The 21,810-nt window shown below is 46.7% G+C and overlaps 1 protein-coding gene across 6 annotated transcripts in view; it reads right to left on the bottom strand.

Moving 5' to 3' along the window:
- Positions 1-21,810, bottom strand: part of LOC144145047 (sodium/hydrogen exchanger 3-like) — a 349,094-nt gene that overhangs the window by 12,446 nt on the left and 314,838 nt on the right. For 3 of the 6 annotated variants that reach the window (XM_077676547.1, XM_077676545.1, XM_077676546.1), the window contains exons 19-26: positions 14,342-14,431; positions 13,175-13,240; positions 11,404-11,504; positions 10,747-10,815; positions 10,057-10,074; positions 7,541-7,704; positions 4,465-4,494; positions 2,050-2,079 (exon numbers count right to left, since the gene is read on the bottom strand). In XM_077676547.1, coding sequence (XP_077532673.1) covers positions 2,050-2,079; positions 4,465-4,494; positions 7,541-7,704; positions 10,057-10,074; positions 10,747-10,815; positions 11,404-11,504; positions 13,175-13,240; positions 14,342-14,431 — 568 coding nt within the window. The remainder of the gene's footprint in view (positions 1-2,049; positions 2,080-4,464; positions 4,495-7,540; positions 7,705-10,056; positions 10,075-10,746; positions 10,816-11,403; positions 11,505-13,174; positions 13,241-14,341; positions 14,432-21,810) is intronic. The other 3 variants (XM_077676551.1, XM_077676548.1, XM_077676552.1) reach the window with 3 other exon arrangements.

Below are 21,810 nucleotides of genomic sequence, written 5' to 3'. Positions count from 1 at the left end.
GCAGAACCGTGTCCTCGACGTGATGGTTGCCTGCAATGTCCAGCCGTAGGTGAACGACAGCCAGACGGTAATCAAGTACGCTGCAACGCTCAGTAAAGTAGTGGTTTCGTGCTAGATGATTTTTTTTTGTTGCCGTCACGGACCGTTGTGACGGATCGGATTAACGTTTTTTGCGTCACAGCGAGCTATTATTCTTAAGCTGTGATTCATTATAGCAACTCATTAAGAAGCCTTCAACACCATAGTGCATTTAGTGGAATTATGACTTCTGAGATAACATACGCGCGCACGTATGGGGATTGAAACTGAATGGGCGAGCTCAAGAAGATAGACTTAAATTTAGTTGCCGTCACGCTCTTTCACAAGCTTCTCCAATACTCGCGTGAATCGTGCAATCTGACGCGAATTCTGGGTATTGAATATTCACCGCGGTGAATCGCACATCGCACAGTATACTAATACTTCGTATTTTCGAACTGCGAGTGACCTTTTTCCCGGAGAATAACTCTGACGTAAAGGTTTACGCAACAACAAAAGACGCAGAGACCAGAAAACAAACAAACAGAAATACAGTTTGCGAGGCATTCCAAGAACTACCACCGGCGTACAAAGGGCATTCGACGAGAAAGAACCATGCTCAAAACAGAGGCGTACGTCCGGTGCGGTAGTTCCACGAGCATTCGCAGCACAAATCAGCGCGATTGCATACGGAGCAAGCTTCGCGTGTTGCTTCCTACGAGCGCTTTTTCAATTCCGTCTTATGATACATATCTAGTACATATCTAGTACATATCTAGTACCAATTCCGTCTTATGATACATATCTAGTACGTATCTAGTACCAATTCCGTCTTATGATACATATCTAGTACATAAGTAACGAAATGGTTCCGCTCCCAAGTATAAAATATTTTCCTCGTTGACACTAAGATTGTGTGAACCGTGATTAGAAGTTACGTTAGGCTTGTTAGACGAAGGCGGCAGCGTGCGAGGAAGCAACACGGGAGCGCGTCTTCCACGTTTTTAGAGATGTGCCCGTGCTGCGCGATAGATAGTAACGCCACAAGACAATAGAGCTCATCACAGAGCGCTTGTGAGGAGCAGGAATACCTCCACGATGTTGACCTTCCACGTACCGCTAGACCAATCTAACATCCGGAGCTCACCTACCGCTAGGGCTGTCCCACGCAAATTGGGCGAGCCCAAGCCGGAATCTCGAGATTAACGAGCTATAAACCGCCTGTTTAACATACCAGGTTGCTTATCTCCTTCCCCTTGCCCCTGGAGACAACTTTTCGCACGCATCTTGCAAGTCTCCTACGCAGGGATCGAAAATGCACGTCCAGAACCCTCTTCCTACCTCTTCACATCGCGCCCTCATCAGTCTCCTCACCCTCCTTCGCGGCACCATCAGAGATAGATATATAGCAAGAGATAGAGATACATATATAAATATATATTGATAGATAGATTAGAGATAGATTAGAGATAGATATATAGATTAGATAGATAGATATATAGATTAGATAGATAGATATATAGATTAGACAGACAGGCAGACAGACAGACAGACAGGCAGACGATAGAGAGAAAGAGAGAAAGAGATAGAGAGAGAGAGAGAGAGAGAGAGAGAGAGAGAGAGAAATTTCAATGAGCGTGATAGTGGGACTGAAACCCTTGCCCTGGAATCCAGACGTTGCCCCAGCCGTATTCGCCCGGGTCGCCAGAAGCGTCTCGTACTCCAGTCAACTGCTGCTAACAGTGTCCTCCACCGCTCAGGAAAGGAACGGGTGGACCTACGGCTCCGAACGCTATTGCGACGTAGCTTGAGACTGTCAAGAAGCCCAACTCGATCGTTCGCAACATTCCTCAGCGGCAAAGTGCCATTTGCTGGGCGGTCAGCGTGCTCGGGAGGTACTCCAGCTCCTCCTGGCGCGTGGTGTGGCCATGCACGCCATTCTGCGTGGTGCTCATGCAGGTGCGAAGGACAGCGGATGGCAGCTGAGTGCACACTGGCGACACCGAAACAAGGTTCAGTCGCGTGTCTTACCATCGTTGCAACTTTTTGTCAGCCGGGGGACTTTCCAGAAGGGAAAAGAAAACCACACAGTTATTCACGCCCCCCGAACGGGGAAAAAATGGGTGAAATAAAATCAGTGTGAACCGCACCTAGCGACGGCGCCTAGAATTTTTTTTTTCGTGTTATTCCTGCGAAAGTTCACGAGAATTAGGTAGGTCGTCATGACAACTGACTCTGGCGCAGCGTCCATTAAATGACACCAGTGAATCGCCTTTGAGTGTCTATTCAGTCCACTTCTTAATGTTCTGTTGAGCTCTGTTGGCTTCGTAACGAAGGCCAGAATTCGAGTGGCTTGACCTAAAAATAGAATAAAATTTGTGTTTTCATTATCTTAAGGGCGCCGATCGTTGCAGTAAAAAAGAAAAAAAAAAGCCAGATAAAACGGTTCTCTTCGGCTGAATCGTATTATGTAAAATCAGCACGCAGAAATAAATTCTCATGGTTTTTCCAACTCAGTAATTTGAACCAACAACATCTAAGAACATGCATGCCGCTAAGCTAATTACTGGTGTAATCTAGCTGATAATCTACCTTTTTTGGCGCCTATGTTCCGATACGTTTTTAAATTTAAGAGAACCGGCGCATAGAGATTGCGCACAAGGGATCAGTTCGTTTATCGATCGATCGTTCTATTCATGTACTTTCTTATGATAACGAATTTCCAGACACCATCGTAACAAAATGTACATTTGCAGTGCGAATAACTTTTTTAGGTATTCTTTCCAAGCTCGTATTTTAGCGTGGTTCCAAATTTTGATTTTATCAGACTAATAATTGCAACTTCGTGCAGAGTCCGTAGAGGCTGAGACATCCGCTTCATCAAAAAAAAAAAAAAAAGAAGAAAAAAAGAAGGAGTACTAAGCCGCTTAGCCACGATGAAACAGGAGTATAACAGGTACCCGCTCTTCCAAAGTTTGTAGGCGTACCAGACGTTCCCACGCAGTGCACGATTCAGCCGAGAAAAAACAAACAAACCAAAGGTGCAGCCACAGCACACAGGTGGCAAATTCCAAGTCAATAACTAACGCAGAAAAGGCCTAAATAAAGCTACCCGCTTCCATCGGTTGCGGTTGAAATAAAAGACAGATGCACCAGCACTCCCCAAACAGTGCAGCCCACGCGTGTGCCACTACGCAATCAAGGATCATGACATGTCAGCAGCAACTACACCGGTAGCCTGGGATCTAAACAATACCCCACACGAAGCAGCAACCTAAGGGGTATGCCGCCGCACGAAGCAAGAACGGTTCAGCTCAATTTTCGCACGTATACCGGACCGAATTGTCTACAAAAGGGCAATTCCTATAGTTCAGGCTAAAACCAGGGCAAAAAAAAAAAAAGCGAAAAGGCAGCGGTTTTAAACAGAGTTTGAGCAGATTTGCTAGCGTACGCTACCCTTGCGGCGGCAGGTACTGGGACCCGCCTGCGCATGCGCGCGCGGGCACGGCGAGGCGGGCGTCCTTCGCCGGAAAAAATGCACACATGCCCCATGCCCAGTCGGGTCCTGGTAACTGTCGCCGCTAGCGTAGCGCACGCTAGCCGTTCTGCTCAAACTCTCTATCGTCTCCAGATGTACGCCAACCATTACATCATAAAAATTAATAACTCGCTAGCAAAGTCAAGCATAGCATCTCGTTACGTTAATTTAATTAGGCTTAGTTAAATTAACAGCCCGGTGCATCTTATCTTACTTCGGTGTCGACAACTTTTAATTAATTAATCAGGAACTTTGCAGGGTGCTTTCTTCTTTGTCAGCGAACACTGAAGGGGAAGAAATGATGGCGCTAGTTTGGTTAGCTTGCTCGAACGTTATTTTGCAGTTTCACGAGCTACGCATGATTTTACGCCGCAATTGGGAATAGTTAGTGTTAATAGACATTCGAACACAGTAAACCAGGAATCATGCAGCATTAGAATTTAGTAGACAAAACGCCAAGTTAGTACCAATGCCCACAAAGCCAGCAGCCCAGTTAACAGACATTTCTATAGACAACGTTCCTTCCTGGCGGATGTGAATGGGCGACACCATCGAACAACTAACTAAAACTAACCGTAACAACTTCGTAAATTATATCGCAAGTGTTTCTGCGAGGTGTTTAACTTCTCTCGCCAATGGTGTACTCACGTCACAAGTGAAAACGCGACGTGAAAAGCCTCACTCGTCTCAACCTTTTTATGCTGCAGAGCAAACTCTCACGATAATAATAAAAAAACTGCGAATACCAAGTAAGCAAAGCCATAACCATTGCGGTTAGCTGCGCGGTAGCGCAAACCTACCCGTTCAGTTCAGCTCTGTTCAGTTCATGGTTACACCCGGAGAAGCGACAACGATAAAAGATTTGTCGTTTTTCACTGGCACGCCACTCTTATCTGACAAGGGCTTACCGAATCGTGTGAACCGCACGCGCCTGGGGGCTGTGGTGAGGAAAGGACAGAAGAAAAAAGACCACATAGTGAATACGCAGCATATATACAGTGTTGTTATAAAAGAGTGTAGCATCGTACGCTTTCTGATATGCGCGCGATAATAACTTATAGCGCGAGTAACAGAGACGTTAGCTGGTTACGCTGATCTTGTATGCTACGCGCAATCGCGTTGATAATTAGCTTACTTCTAGATTACTTCCCCTTACACTTCGATAAAGAAAGATTGAATTATTGTGCATACCACGCCAACGTAACTATAAATCGCAGGCTGAATTCAGTTGCGATTATTGTCTTAAGTGGGAAGTGTTCCTTGGATTGAGAGAATTACTACAGGCTTCCACACGTAAGGATCTCTTTACAGTTGCCGGGGAAAAAATCCTTTACACCCTCAACTTTTTTCCACCTTCTCTGAAGAGGGTGTGAGATGGGTGTGATTAAGGTGTTGCAAGGTGATCACACCCAATGCTGACACCCTATTTACACTCATTACGAGTAGCGAAAAGAGTGGTACCACACTAAACACCTTCGGCTTTCGGAATGGTGCTTCCATGGCGTAACAAACAAAAAAATGCGGAAATTTTCAAACCCCGCTTTTTCGTAAGCTTGCACGCTAACTTGTATATAGTGTATATAGTTTGATTTTTGCAACGAGCCGAGCGACTGCGATAAAATTATCCTCTTCTGTTGGCTGCAAATGCGAAAAGAGCAGTCTATCTCTAATGTAAGTATATATGTTGATTTACTTCTTTATTGATGTGTTTAGGAAACTGATTTACGGCTCAGAATAAAAGACAGAATGCCTCGAATTTACAGAAAATCGGTAGTGTGTATATCAGAAGAAGGTAGCGCTGTTCATGCGGTTCCAGGTTTATTCATATTGCGCTACCGGAACATAAATTCACACTGCTGGCCGAAGAGTTTTCGGTGAATTACATAACGCAGATAACAACCTGGTGTGCTTCATTCACACCTACATTAGAGCAGGTAATCGTGTCCGAGCGAAACCGCACATCGGCATCCAATGCTTTGGCAGTAAAGCTGCAAGTCAATAGACCCCATTAGAACTACAGTGCAGGTATGCGTACGAGTGCAGATCTACGCAAGATGGCCGCTGAACAAAACTACCATGCCTTCACTAATAGCCGCTGAACGCATGCTTCCTCTATCGCAGGGTAACCATACCCATCCCTTTTTCCCCTTCCCTCTTCCTATCGGAGGGGTGGTTTTATATTCGACGATAGAGATGTAGTTAAATAATTTGACCTGCATACAGCGTGGCTAGGTGTGCTAAAAGAAAAAGAGCAGAATTATAAACATTCCGACTTTTAATAAGTCAAGTCTAAAGTTGGTTATGAAATAAAGCTCTTATTAAGATGTGTGCATAGCGCTTCGTGCTGGTTGCGAGGACCCTGAAGGCGTCCTGTCTGGTTTCTTACTGCTGGTACGAAATCCTCGTATTAAATACCTTTAACGTCCCTGGAACAGCAACAACAGTACGATGTGGACTCCCTGACAGGTTATGCACCAGAGGGCGGTTTGCGACTTCCTCCCTTTCTACCTGTTTTCTCTGCGTATTTGTGCATTCCCTTTCTTTTTGTGTTCGCACGTAATCCTCACTCGCCACCTGAATATGAAGTAGCAAGCCCAGAATTATGCACGGGGTATAGCGCTTCTGTTTCATTAAAAAATCCGCGCTCCTGTCCACCGTCCTTCGCGAAAATAAGCAAGATAAACGACGCATCTAATTTAAAATCCATGTTTATGAACTTCAAAGTCTCTCAGAATGATCAACAATAGTTACTAGATAACGTAACTTCAGTTCTCAGTGGGAGCAGGCGTCCCTTATTAGTGGACAAAAGGCGCCACCCGTAAAGAAAGAAAAAACAGAGGTAATCGTCTGCAACCAAACGTCGTAGCTTCGCTACAGTTGGAAACGCAGCTGTGTTCTAGTACCGAGTCAAATGACGCGTGTTAGTGAGATTACACCCGCAGACGTGTCCAGTTGCGGAACCGACGAAGAAATCTAAATGAGATGCACTACGCGATTTGCGTGCACGAAAAAGGAAAGCACATCTGTCTACCATGCGGACTACGCACGACGCAGCTATGTGCTTCTACTGCCTTTGCCACTATAGTGCAGGAAAGTAGCGTGGTTTTGCGTGAATTTTTTTTTGCTTTCCTCTCTCCGTCACTCTCAACCCACACGCACACGTGCGCACAGAACTCACGCACACACGCACGCTTCTTTCTCACGCGACATTTTAGGCGAAGCCGCCTGTCTTGTGCAGAACGTATATACCCACGCGCCGACATCTTTAAGCAAGCTCCTCTCTTCAGGTGTACCAGTACTGGCAAGCAGCTGTGCATCTGAAGCGGTTGACTGTCTCCCTTTGGTCTGTAAAAATCGACTGTTAAGGCTCGCTTATTCCAAGTATACAACACTTCCAAAGCCAGGCATACGCACACAATAATGACGACAGGGATCACAAGAACCGCTCGTGGCGATTTCTCGAGCAACATAATGAAAATTCATCGCAAACACATTTATCGGTCGTGAAGGCAATCATCAATGACATTTATAGGCCATGCTCCGACAGTAACTTAACATGGAACTTTAAAAAATAACTTAGTCTTGGGTAAATCAGCACCTGAGATTGACGGGAAGTTAAGCTAAAAGTTTAGAAAGTTGCTACTAATCTATGAAACACGAGGTGACATGCAGAGAGAAAGATATGTAAAAGATAAGCCCCGCGCACTTTGGTCCTTTCTTAAGCGGCCTACCAGACTAATGTACTGCAAGGAAGCTAGCAGAGCTAGAAACGTAACACATGCTCTGATGCACAACACACAGCACACACGCGTATTTGCCTTACTTTTGTCCCGTTTCTAGCGCTGCTTCCTGCAAGTACAAATATGTACCAAGAGCGAACGATGTGTAACCGTTTGTCAGAAGAGGAGTTTACTGGAGCCCCGGAGCTCTTTAACAGGATTTACACGCGAAGAAAATGCGCTCTCGAGAAGTCCGTATACACACCCATCTGGTTCTGTCCGGCGACCACGGACGCCTTGCGGTCGGCGTTAGCGTGGAACAGCAGTCCGCGGTCCTCGTCCGCAGCATTCTCCTCGTCGTCTTCTGCGGCCGCCTCCTCCTCCATTCGCTCTTCTGTCAGGGCTCCGAGCATGCCATCGTCGAAGGACCTGCCACGCGATTCCGTAATAAGGGCCCCGAATCTCGAATCTCTGACATAAGGCTGAGCGCACGCGTTCAGGAAATGGAACATGAATGGAACAGACTTTGCTCTTTGCGTGATAAGCGTGCAAAATCCGCTCTCTGTATACGTCGCCTTGACATAGATCTGACCTCAGTGGTTTCCCACCACATTCACTGTCCCGTCCTCCAAACGATGTAAATTTTGTTCTCAACCCGGCACCCAAACCCCTACCTTCATCGGGTGTGCTCATAACCTAGCCCTCCCACCCCTTTCCTCTCCCCTTCCACTTCCAGATCTGTGGGTGAACCTGATGACCAGCGCTGACATGGACGCCCAGCTAGTCTCTAGAGCAGAGACTTCCAAGTCATCACTATGGCTGCTAGATGGAAGAGCCACACCCGTTTTTCTCCGAGATAAAGTTGCCAGTCTACGCCTCTCCCCTCCGCCACCGTCCGTCCGGTGCTTGGCATGATCTCACCCACGTGTGGGATCTTCAACCCACCACTGCATGCATATAAAGCTCTCTCTCTCTCTCTCTCTCTCTCTCTCTCTCTCTCTCTCTCTCTCTCTCTCTCTCTCTCTCTCTCTCTCTCTCTCTCTCTCTCTCTCTCTCTCTCTCTCTCTCTCTCTCTCTCTCTCTCTCTCTCTCTCTCTCTCTCTCTCTCTCGTTTTTTGGTGACTGTTCCCGAATAACCCTAACGAGCGCCTTCGTTTCTGCCGATTGCACGCACTTGTGTAAGAAATGCACATGCTGCATTGACATGCTGCTGGCCATCGCGCGCAGCTACCCTTTTCTATTGGAGGTAAATATTACGTATTTGCGTGAAACTATGTCTGTACGTGGAAGTTATTAAGATTTGAAAAATACCGCCAGTGCACGCTACATATCCAAAAGAAACAGAGAAAAAGATAGAGAGAGAACTGGGTAACAACATAAAGACAATCAAGAAATGGGGCCGGAATCCGTGCATCAAAAACATAACGCACCTACATAAAAAATACGTACCACAGGTTTCTTGATGCGCCGATTCCTCAATGTGCGCACTTAATGTGTAAGTGGATGTTGAACGCTAGAATTTTAACCCCAGCGCATACGTATGTTCAAAACGCGGCCGATTTGGGTTGTCATCGTTGGATTGCTTGCGCTTTTGTGAAGTTAAATTGACGCCACTATCAATCAGCCATCAATTACGGCTTCTCTACATAGAGATGACTACCTGGCTTTTAATATTTTATTGCTAAATTAATAGACGTCACTGCAGACTGTTTCAACCACGAGCTTTGTCCGACACGACGCTTCAGCGGAATGCGTGAACCTCATGGTTGGATTCGCCGGCATAGTACAACCGTTTTCAAGAAGATAACTAAGCTCCTTTTGGCTGGCGACAGAAACAGGGGCAAGAAGTTGGGTGTTTATTCTTTTGCTCGTAAATAAACACCCAATTACTTTTATCACGCGTACAAAGCGTTTCAGTGCCCCGTATTCTGAATCCCTCCTCCACTTAAGCCTCCAGTCGAGGGGTTCGTTGAAAGCTATTTTCCCGTGTAAAAGCATTGCGGCATCCTCCACTCAGCTGAGTCGAGGAAACACATGGAGGGGAGGAGAGAATACGGTCAAGTGAGTGACAGAAATTCGGAGTACGCTTATGCTTCTCCTTGAACCATGGAACGCGATAGCATTATCGGGCCTCATCGCCCCTGACGTACGGAAGCGCATCCATCACACGTGTATGAACAGCGAGCGCGCGCTACGGCACATTGCACCCTGGCACTGCCGTCATTCTTCCCCGTAGTAGTGCCCACAAGCGGTAAAAACATTCCGCTACTGCTCGCACACCATTTTTAGGGCAGCGCCTTACGACTCCGGAGGTTTCAGACGGCGCCGCAAGGTGGCGCAACGGACATTTTCGCTCACTCCTATTTTCGCTCAGAGTTAAAGCCGCCGCCGCCGGCGGCTTTTCTGCGACACGGGGCATTTAGCGTTACGTGTGAAGACTGGCAACCAGCCCCCTGCTTCCCGCTATTTCATTTTCCTCACCCTCCGATAAAGACAGAGGTTTGCCTAATAAAAAAAAAATGGTTCGTATCGTAATGCGCTTATCCGTGCCTACCTAATCACCGGAAGGCAGTGCCAGGGGAGAAGCTGGTGCAAAGAGAAACGCACAGAAGCGCGCAAAGAGAAGTCGACTGAAAACAGGGGCTCCAATGTGATATGTCCCGTCCAATCGAACGAACGTGGGACAGCGTGCAGCGCGTCAAGCTTTGACGGCTCTTGAGTGGAGAGCGTGCCCTTAAAATGAAGAGGTGCCGGCCTGATGCACGAAAATGACGTACTCACCTTCCCATATCTGAGCAACTATGAAACAGAGAAAACACGCGCGTTGTTAATACGAGGTGCTTCTTCCAGGCCACAGTATCATCATCATCATCATCATCATCTTAAGCCTGGTTGTTTCCACTGCAGGACGATAAGCCTGTCCCGAAGATCTCCAGCCACGCCTATCGAGTGCTAGCCGAGTCCTTCTTGCTTTCCCCACAACTTTTCGTAGCTCGTCTCTGCATCGAGTTCTCGGTCGACCCCTACTGCGTTTGCGGGCTAATGACAGCCACTCTGTTAAATGGATGGCCCACCTGTTTGTCATACGCATTACGAGACCTGCCCATTCCCATTTCCTTCGCTTAATTTGAACTAGAGTATCCTCCACTTTAGTCTGTTCCCTAATCCATGTGGCTGTTTTAGCGTGTGGCCCGTTGGGCCAATCAAAGTTTCCTTTCAAGTCGTTTGATGAGACCCCAAGTTTCTGCCCCATGAGTCAATACTGAAAGGACGCATTGATTAAATACAAGCTTTTTGAGCGACAGACAAACCTTACTAGTAAGTATATAGCCCTTTTATTCCGTGCAGTTATGACAAGCCTGGCAAAATGTAAAATGAGGTCCAAATCGAATGGAAGGAGCAATGAAATTTCCAACTATCCTTTTAAAAGTACACGTATTTCTGCAATCATATTGGTGAAGGCGAACTTACTGCTGTATGTTGAGAGGTATGTTCTCTTCCAGAGCTGCTGCTGGACCGTAGAGGTGGGCGTAATGGTCCCTGAAAAGCAATCAATGTGCACATAACCAAAGCTTCGAGCATGTGCTGTGTGATGCAGATTTAGTTTAAACGATACGATTCATTTTCCATTTTTGGTTGGTGGTTAGGAGTTAGAGATGTCTTATTTGATTCATTTTATGAACCGCCTGATTAATGTGAACCCTGTGACCTAGCAAGATCTTATCGACACCTGACGCTCACTTACGATAAGATCAATCAATCAATCAATCAATCAATCAATCAATCAATCAATCAATCAATCAATCAATCAATCAATCAATCAATCAATCAATCAATCAATCAATCAATCAATCAATCAATCAATCAATCAATCAATCCCGTTTTAACACAAAATATTCTCAGGCCCCTCGCCCAAACTTTTTGTGGTTCGCAACTTTCAGCGCTACTCAGAATGATTACTATTCACTTTGTTAATTTTAATTTTCAGCCTAAGTTACGTGAAACACACTGACAAAATCAGTAATGTGAAAATAAATTAAGAAAGGGGGCGGGGGCAGCATGGCTGGGGCGCGCAGTGAAAGATGTCGGAAAGCAGAGCTGTGCAGTTAAGAGCGTAGGGAAACTTACGCGAGCACCACCTTGGTGTAGACTCTGGTGAGGCTGTCCTGAGCCGACTTGTGCTGCAGGTACGGCTTAAGGTACTTCTCGTCTATCTGCTCCATAAATTGCTGCGATTCAAAAAAAAAAAAAAAACCCGAACCCGTCGCTTAAAGCTAAAACTTTGCCACAGACAAAATTCCGAAAATTTCAGCGCACACAAAGTTTCAGCAAAGCAACAACTTCGGCAACGCGCGCTTGAGGTGCCGAGAGCGTTTTTCTTTTCGTCATCCGTCGCAAATTAACCTTTTTAGTATGGCGTCGCACCGCATGCTCGCTTGTTTGATATGAGCATGCTGCAACGACGGCGAAGAATGATCGTGTGACTTTTACTACAATCCCGTCTAGGGCGAAGTTTGGCATTAATAAGCACTTGCAGTTTCTCTTGGCCATTACACCACAGCCCCACTTGGTTAGACGGGGCTTGAAAGTGCACCCCCCGGTTGGGGGAGAAAGTGCTGAAACGACGCTAAAAGAAAACCATATGCTGTATGCGGCCTCTCAAGCAGTACTACAGGCGCCAGTTGCCAAGCATTCTTTCATGGCAAGACTTCAAGTGTATCTGAGTGGACTGTGGTGTCTTCATATCCGTTACTGTCACCAGCGTCGTTCCTAAAAATCGCCTGCCGTTTGTCGCCATATGCTACCATGCTTAGTACGATTGCGAGAAACGGCGCTTCAGAACAGCGAAAACGGGGAGGCACGGTTATAACGCCCAAATGATAAGTAGGCCGGCATGAGCAGAAGAAATTACGATTGGCAGCAATGTACACGCATGGCACGAAGCTTCCAGAACCTATAGCGATACATATGAAGAGACATTTCCTAATAAGGCAAATACAAAATTTATTTTATATTATAACACAACCTCTTGTTAGGTGATTCTTGCGTTCCTTGTACTTCATTTTAAATCGCCTTATGCTTCAGTGAGCATTACGATCGTCTTGGCACCCCCGCAGTGATATCAGCAAGGTTTACGCTCCGAAGAAATGCGCCCCCCTCCGCTACTAAGTCACTCCCAGCGGAACGTATTGGTGTGGACGATGGCGCATGGTGTACGGACGACGTAAACACATGCGCGAGTGTACAGTGAGCAGAAGCGCCTGCACCGGTCACATAAACGCTGTCACTCCAACTGCGACGAAGCGGTGCTATATATGGTCGTGAACACAAGCGCTCGCAGCATTGCGCATTGAGCGCTCTTTCCTGTTGCTTGAGCACCTTTTGAGTCACGTTGCTATGATTGCAAAACGCGACAGTCACCAACCTCTTTTGCCCCACTTGCGAGAACCAAAATTTTATTCATAACCAACTGATTCCTTACGGCTTATATCACGATTATTTTTCATTGTGACAGCATTATCTTAATGCAGAAAAATTACGACAGTTGAGCGCTACAGACGGACAGACGTGTATCCTCGTTGAGTGCACATAAAAATGCTTACACATTTGCGACCTTCTAAGCAATGCGTTTACGCAGGGCAGGTGAATCACACGTGGTTCGCGTAAAAAAATAGAATGAGAGGTTGAAAGACGGTGCCTTTATCCTGTTCAGCCGGATCTTGTGGCGCAGATGATAAGAAACAAAAAAAATGATATGCAGCGCTGCAAAACCTTCCGCATTTAAGAAAAAGCATCTCGAAGGTCACGGCGAAAGATTAATTCGGCGAGCATGACGGTGTCTCATCGCGACCATTCCCGCCATTATGCGTCTTATTTTGGCCGTGGCGATGGACCTCACCTTCCAATAATTTCCGCCTCGATGACCAGTGATTTCTTCTATACCGAGCATGATGTTGTCCACCAGCTAGAGAGAAAAGAATAAGGAACAAAGAAACAGAGTGCACATTTACGAACCGAATGAAGGACGTACATCTTTGCTTTTGAAAGCAAGAATCATTACTTGGTTGGGCAGTCAGAAATGGGCTGTCGAATATCTGACGGCCTCTTTTTCTTTTGGGTTCGAAGTACAAACATCCACGTGTCGGGAAGTTCGGCGAATGGCAAAGAAACCTGAGAGGTCTAAATTAAGCCGTCATCGTCCAATACCAAACGCCTCGCAGGACAGGTGTTTATTCAGCGGATTAAACCCAAAAATTTGAATATCCAGAGTCAATAAACAACCCCGAGTCTCTGGATAAATAATTGCCTCTCGCGAAACGGTGTTGAGAAGAAACTTCATAGCAGAAGAAAAAAAAATGGCCAGAGCGCGCCCAGCGTTATCTTTGAGGGGAGAAAAGAAAACAATAATAACACGGCGTTTATTTTGAAGGGGGTTCTTGTTTACGGAGCTTGTCGCGGGGTACCCGTCACAGTGCCTGAATTGTCCTCGCACGAGCAAAACAGCTGTTCCGTGCAATCAGCCAAGAAGCTTGCAAACAGATGTTGACTCTCTGATTATGCTCATAGGTGTTCTTGGGAGACTATTCTGTTGACTTGATTATGATTTAACTTTTATGAGTGACCTTTTATAGACTGCGCATGAAACGGGATCTAACATGACTCAACCTGTTCACATCGGTTGAGGTGCTTTTAGAAGTAGCCATTAAACTTGTGTGCTCATACGCAGCAACAGAGTGTTATATTACATACAATTAACACATCTGGAATTGTATATTTTATCATAAATGTCCGAACGTGGACAACAGAAAGTGAACTACATACTCAAAGGTGACGAAGAAGAATTTTTCTAACGCCCTAAACCATTCACTCTACCCATTAAATTACACAATGCTCTCACATGTGAAGGAGAAGGTATGCGACTTTTCTGCTTAAATAAATGTTCATTCAATCCTACTACGATACTTTAATAATGAAGCTGGCGCAACACGTTACGTTGTCATTACGCAAAGATAAACGGTTTAGCCAAACCAAGCAATGGTTTAGCCAACCAAACCCCCAAACTCACCTTGCTGTTGATCTCGGTTATTAGCTTGTCGCCATCGGACTGTTGCAGCCGGATCTTGAGCAAGTTTACCAATGGCTTGACTGAAGCGCCCTTTGAACGGGGAAAGAAAAAAAAAGGAAACGCATCCTTAAGCCGCAAAGGTAGGCCAGGTCTCACCACGCAACGCTGTGTATACGGTCCCCCAGTGGCTAAATGCTTGTAGCATGTTCGCAACACGTGTACCGTACCTCTAGTACTATCAGGTCCATTCACAAGGCATACGACCGGCACTACAGGTAAATTAAACTGCTCCCTTTACCAGAGAGGATGGCTTCTTTTCCACATGACTGTGCAGTCTCAAACGAAGTGGCACAAATATGAGGCTTAAGAAATATCCACCTAGCACAATTCCAGAGTAGCAATTAACCTTTCTAGAAAATTAGAGATTGTCTCAATGCTCACCCTTCAGCAATTAAAGAAGACGATGGAACATTCATTTGCCTTCTCTTCTTTCTCCCGACACAGAAAAGTGATCTGGTCCTCAAGAGGGGTGTTGCGAAATCAAACTCTGCAGCTTCAGAAGCAGCCTAATGAGCAGCGGGGCGCAAAGTTTACAATATCGAAAGTCAAAAATTAGCAAGAAGAGTTAATGTGACCGATGGGTGGACGAAAGAATTATTGCAAGCCACTGTATTCATTTGGCTTTCGCAAAGGAGTCTGCGCTCCTATGATGGCTGCTCTGTGGAGCACAAAAAGAAGTCCTTGCCACCTTGTTTTGTGCTCACTTTATTTTCATGAAAATTGGGTCCTTTTCAGACCATTCAGCCCTTGGACATTTCTTTTGTTTCCCCCTTCTCTTCCCTCCAAATAGCATTCAGCGCATTTTTTTAACGCTTGGGTGAAACTGTTTAAATTTCACACAGGGCAACATTTGCTTCAAGAGATTTTTGAGCGCGCCTTAGTGGTGGCTCTGCCTCTAAATTGGTCATAGTGCGGCGAAGCACGCTTTACAGAACGCCCGTAAGATTGAGCAGTGAAAGCCCCACGCCAGGGGGCTACGAAGGCGAGGTCAACACGTTTCTTCCTGGAATAAAGATCCACTCCCCCGTCTAAACCTCAACAAACACTGTTAATGAGTAGAATTCTTTGCCGAGTACCCCCCCCCCCCCCCCCCCCTCACACACACACACACACACATAGCCAGGACTGTGTAACGCCCTGCATTTCCAAAAAATGCAGATTTGGCGGAAGTAACACCTTTAATCGCTATATAGCGTAAATCGACATGATCGGTCGGAGAGAATTTTGTAAAAAAAAAAAATATTTTCACAAAAATGGACTCGCAAAATTAAAAACATGCATCTTATGCATCTACCCCAAAAATAAAGACTAAACGAAAAAAAAAAAAAAAAAACTGGCGACAATTGCACTAAATCACGCAAGGCTTGAACCATAGCGAAGCTGCCGGATTTCCTTATCCTCGGTATTCAATGGCGTGAAATGCATGCAGGCAACCAAGTGTGCGCCGCCATATCTGTGGCCAAGCGTCTGTTGCTAGGCGACGTTGTGCGCACGGCCCGCAGATCAAGCAATGGCGCGCCGGCGGCAGCCGATCGCGGAGGCCGTGGTGCGCCGTCACTCGTTACGTCGGACTCCGCGGGATGGCGGCACTTGTCCGTGCTAAGCACGACTGTGAAACACATGACTGTGTTTCACGCTACGAACTCTTCGCCGAACACAAAGTATTGCGTCGAGTTCACCGTGAGTGCGATTAGTAACATCTCTGTTGGCGCCACAGTTTAGAATCGGATTGGAACGAGCAGATGACGCACGCCGGTGTCTTTTTTTTCGGCGTGCGGCCGAAGCTGCGCCGTGTCCGTGGCGCATCGACAATGTCTGTGGCCGTTTCCAGTGTTGCCAAGCGAAGAAATTGACCGCTAAACTTTTCAACGAATACCGTCTATACGTGAGCACTGAAATACACATCACCACGCATTTGCACAAGTTCGATATTATTTATTTGCATGTTCCGTCGTCGCTTTACACAGTGGTAGTAGTAGTCGTCGTAATGTGCATTTATTTCGTCGCGTTACTCATGCCGAGCATTACATGCGCGGTACCGTTGACGACAGCTAGGGCGCAGCGGCGGCGCTACGTGCACGACGCATGCGCGGCGTTACTGGAGTCGCGTCGAGGTTCGGTGGAGCAGGTGTCGCGCCAGCTGTGGCGCGCTCACGAGCGCTACGCATTTTCTTGGTATTTCTAATGCGTTACGCGTTACGCGCCACAGATTACGACCAGCTACAACCGCCCCGCGATTAGAAAGTCCGCAAAAGAACGTTCAAAATAGGAATAAAAATAGCCATAATGGCGAACCGCTAACGCCCTGTAATTCCACAAAAATGCCTATTTGGAGGAAGTATCGCTTTAGGCATTGTAATAACGTAAGTAGAGATAACTGGCCGGGAAGAATTTGGAAAAACCAAGAAATAATGAAATAGAAAAAACAAAATTCTGACAAAAATGATTCGACAAAATCAAAAATACCCTTATACATCCAACCAAAAAAACCGAAGACTAAACAAAAAGAAAGTCCGCAAAAGAACGTTGGAAATACGAATAAAAAGTAGCGTAAAACGGACTAACTCTGCAGTACGCCTTGCATCTTAAAAACATAATTAGTGAAATAAAGGCAATTCATGGCTATCATGGTACCTATTTAACATCCCTGGCGAAAAGACACAAAAGAAAACTTTAATCGAACGTCTTTCGCTACTCATAGCGATAATTGGCTGTAAAAAACTCGCACTCTAGACAAGCGCCATAACAATGCCATGCATTAGTAGACAATTCTCCGAATTTATGCAGATCTTTCTCTCTCTCTCTGTCTCACTTCGCATTTTTTTTATGTACCGTTTTTCTTTAGCAATGATAGATCGTGTCGGTAAAAAGCGACCGCCGTCCTTCCTTGAACAAACAGGGCGAGGGTGCGAGAAGCGGGCAGAGGATGATGGAGAGAGAGAGAGAGAGAGAGAGAGAGAGAGAGAGAGAGAGAGAGAGATAGAGAGAGAGAGAGAGAGAGAGAGAGAGAGAGAGAGAGAGAGAGAGAGAGAGAGAGAGAGAGAGAGAGAGAGAGAGAGAGAGAGAGAGGAGAGAGAGAGAGAGAGAGAGAGAGAGATACCACTTTATAAGGAGGATGGAAGCGGAGCGCGAGTGATGCAGAGTCGAGTTATGAAGGGCAGCGACAACTAGTCAGCCAGGCGCGGAGAGGGTAGCCGTCATGCAGAGGCGACGGCAGCGGCGCTGTTTCCGCGCCGCTGCCAGCACAGTTGTGCGGGTACGGTTGAACTTGGCACATCGCCTCTTAGACGCAGTGTAAAATGGCGCGTGAAACGAGTGCAGGGCCGAGTAGGCGGCAGTGGCGGATATAATAGGAACGACGGCGATGCAACGCCGATACTGCTGAACAACGGAAGCCGTAGGGTGGAACGGAGGCATCATACTAAGCATGGATGGCACGGATAACGCTCGTGCGGATAATGCGCGGATAACGCTCGTAAAGGGTGTGCGAGAAACGCTGAGTGGCCTGGATTCTGAAGGAGCAGAGTACGTTCCGTGCCCACGCTAAAGTGGGCGGTGCTGGCGCATTCTTAAGGATCCACCAACGGATTTTGTATCAATTTCATTGTCAGCCCTCCCCGCCACTCGTTAATAAGAAGGGCGGGGAGCAGCGGCAATAAACTAAATGGGGCTTTACATGGCCCCAGGGCAGGATTTATGTTTAACGCGCCGTAGCTTCAAGTGTAGTGGAAGCTTCCTAACTTAGACAACCTGATGTCAGTGCTGTCCCCTGCAAATTCGCATGCTACGAAAGCTAGTGTCTTGCAACCGACAGCAAAGTTCTGGTTAAATTTGCGTGTCTAACCGGCCGCGTTTAGTGTGTTTTCCGCGGCGGGACTCGCAACAAGTCGCGACGCAATTTTACACTAAAGTTTTACGGTGGCAATCGTGCCGGAATCTCGGGGAGAGGAACTATCGAAAGAACTAAAGCGAAAATCATTTACTGAAGCGGTTGTTAGAGAGTTTCCCAATTCGACCTCTCATTAGAGTCAGAGAGAACGCCAACGAGTATATATAGGCCTTATTTATTAGACTATTTGAAGGACATGGCAGTCCTAAAGCGCACGCCGCGGATACAGCCCACGGCAAACAACTCACGAACAAGTCAAAGACAAGTATCAATGTCACACAGATCTACTGGCTACTTGAAATCCGTACAATAAGAATAAAATATACACTGCAGTAAGGTTGCGTAAGCCCTGTGAAACCATATCCAAGTAAATATAGTGAATGCCGACATGAAGCAAGCGAACTTTAAAAAAAAAGTTCGAACCTCCAAAGTGACAATCTTTAATTTGTCGACAACTACTCATTTTGCACTCCACGGGGGCGTACAAATTGCTTCCTGTTCGTAATTACGGTTTAACTCATTATGCACGCGAACTAAGGATAAAATATTTGCCTTTCCACGTTATGAAAAACCAATTATGCCGACCTTGTTTCTCACGACAGAAATCTTCCCTCGTCGGGCGCACATGGGTCGTTCGTCATAATAAATTTTGGCGACTCGATGGAAATCTGAGCAGATACAATTATAGCCCCAAAACGCCGAAAACGGCCCGGCATTTTTCAACACGAGAAAAAAAAAAATATATATATATATATATATATATATATATATATATATATATATATATATATATATATATATATATATATATATATATATATATATATATATATATATATATATACACACACACACATACACCAAACAGAGCAGTGTTCATTTTTTATTTGCCTTCAAATCGCCACGTGCCGTGCGGCATACGAGTTTCAAACTAGGGACAAAAAAGACAAGTTGTGAAAGAAAACACACAGAAAGCAAATAAAAAAGGGAATTTATCTCGGACTGCATGGAAAGAAGGAACTACATTTGCAGTATTACTGAAAAAATACGCGTACACAAAACTTCGATATCTAGTCTCCCTATATGCAGAGCCGTGTTGGGATCAGTGTCAACACAGCCTCGCCTTTCGAAAATGACACAGGCGTTTGCCACGATGCGAGACTTTTTTTTTTTTCTTCTTTTTTGTTACGAGTCAACAAATACACGCTATAGGTTCGAATGCTGGGCGATCGGACACGTCGTAGCGGTTTTGTTACTGTCGGACGTGTTTTCTCGAAACATTCCGACTTTATATGGGCTTTCGCGCCTGTTTCTGCGCTGTACTTTCACGGCTCGGATTTATCTGGGTCACTGGGCTCTACCGCACTTTCGTTTTTCGACTGCTACAGCGGGGAGGATCTGTTTGAGAAACCTTGTAAGCCAGCGGAGCGATGTAGTTTTGCTGAAACATTCCGCTTTTTTACGTTTATTGGCTTCGTTCCGATTGAGTTTTATGTGAAGCTTTCGAAGCCAAAACAGACCCATAAACCGTTGCTGAACAACTTTTTCTTTCTACTTTTTTCCTGTTTGTTCAAGCGCCGGACAGACTTCTATATGAAACGCTGTAAACTACAATAAAGCCTTGCTTGACATTTCTGTTGGATTGCCGTGTTGTAGGGCCTTCTGACTAAGTTATTTGGATTGGCACAGATAGACAGGTGAGCTATAATAATGTTGGCATGAATGAGCCGTGAAACAATGCTAGCAAGACAGAAATGTCCCAGCTATAAACAACGTTAGTAAGATGTATTACAGTTATCAAACTCCGCCGCAACGCATGGTCCCTTTAGCGCGAACCGCGTGGCGCGTTTTTGTTTGCACGTGCGATTTTTTCACGCCCGCGTCGATGATTTGGCGCGCGCGACAGCTTCTACCTCGGTCAAAAAATGACGCGCCACTCACGCGGCAGTGCTATAGTGGTATGAGCCTGACGACTTGCGCCAATGGGGAGGCGAGTGCCTCATGGCGGCAGTTTCGAAGCGCTCGAGACAGCCGGCTGGATCCGCCAGAGATGTTTAGGCTTAATCACCCCGGCAGTACTGCATGGGCGCTTTCGCTACCAGCGCGGATGATGTTTCATAGTACCGTTTTCGTTAACATTAGAGAGTTTTAGCAGTCCGTCCGTTCCGTCAAGTATCTTGCTACTGAGTTGGCCGGGACCCGTCTGCGCCTGCGCGCGCGGAAGGGCGAGGAGGAAGGGCGAGGAGGCGCGGACATGGCGAAGGCAGGCCAGAGGAACCAATCCCCCTACCGTGACGAATGCCCGAGTGCCCAGACGGGTCCCGGTCAACACGCTAACTACGTACCGGACGGAACGGACGGACTGCTAAAACTCTCTACTACGACGTTCGCTGAGCTGAATTTGTAGATTCCGCGGGTTTGTACGCAAGAAATGGATAAAGCAGGCAATCGTGAAGCGTTTTCTGCATCGGAAACAGTCCGCGCACACGCCGGTCGCGCCTGCCAGCTGGGCACACTCAGCGGCTCGAACCGGCGCAGACCACGGTAGCAACCGCTTGTCGCTGCTCTTCCGAATCAATCTGATCACTAAAACGAAGTTCCACCTGCGAGAAAGTAGGTGTTAGTGTGGTGAAAAATTGTGCTAGGGATTGTTCTCAGGGCTTGTTTTAAAAGCGGCGATCAGATATATCTGCCGCGATGCAAGCATATGCTGACCGGCCGTGGAAACGCGTCGTTCAATTATGATCTCGCCACGCGAACTGCTCGTATTGCCTGGTAAATGAATGACTACGCGAGAACGGTGATCGGATTGCTTCCCCGCAGGTATCGCCATCTCTCGGCCGCGCGCCGCACCGCGCGCCGCGGCATCCACGTCCGGTCAGCATATGCTTGCATCGCGGCAGATATATCTGATCGCCGCTTTTAAAATAAGCCCTGAGAACAATCCCTAGCACAATTTTTCACCACACTAACACCTACTTTCTCGCAGGTGGAACTTCGTTTTAGTGATCAGATTGATTCGGAAGAACAGCGACAAGCGGTTGCTACCGTGGTCTGCGCCGGTTCGAGCCGCTGAGTGTGGCGAGCTGACAGGCGCGACCGGCGTGTGCGCGGACTGTTTCCGATGCAGAAAACGCTTCACGATTGCCTGCTTTATCCATTTCTTGCGTACAAACCCGCGGAATCTACAAATTCAGCTCAGCGATCGTCGTAGTTGACCATGGTGCAAAAACAGTGGGCGGAGCGGCGCCGACGAGGCATCGCACACCCGCATCGGGCCATGTGTCTCAAATTCACGCGTACGACTAGTCGTGGTGACAGTCGTAACGATCAGTCGCATACGAATCGCGTGTACCAATTGTACATGTGTCTAGCGCTACAATCGGGCAAGGCCAAGGCCATTCCTCCACGTGAACGATCCGCGACCATGTCGTCACCTGCGCTCGCTCTGGTGCCGTCGCCGCCACCGCAGCCCCTGCCTCACAATGCGTCCGGCCGAGCGCGATTTATTTTAGATTTG

Source organism: Haemaphysalis longicornis, unplaced genomic scaffold, assembly GCF_048455015.1.
Source record: "Haemaphysalis longicornis isolate Haplotype H1 unplaced genomic scaffold, Haemaphysalis longicornis Haplotype H1 scaffold_7, whole genome shotgun sequence".
NCBI classification, from domain to species: Eukaryota; Metazoa; Arthropoda; class Arachnida; order Ixodida; family Ixodidae; genus Haemaphysalis; species Haemaphysalis longicornis.
Note: the sequence above shows the minus strand (reverse complement) of the source record. Positions and strands in the feature narration are given on the sequence as shown.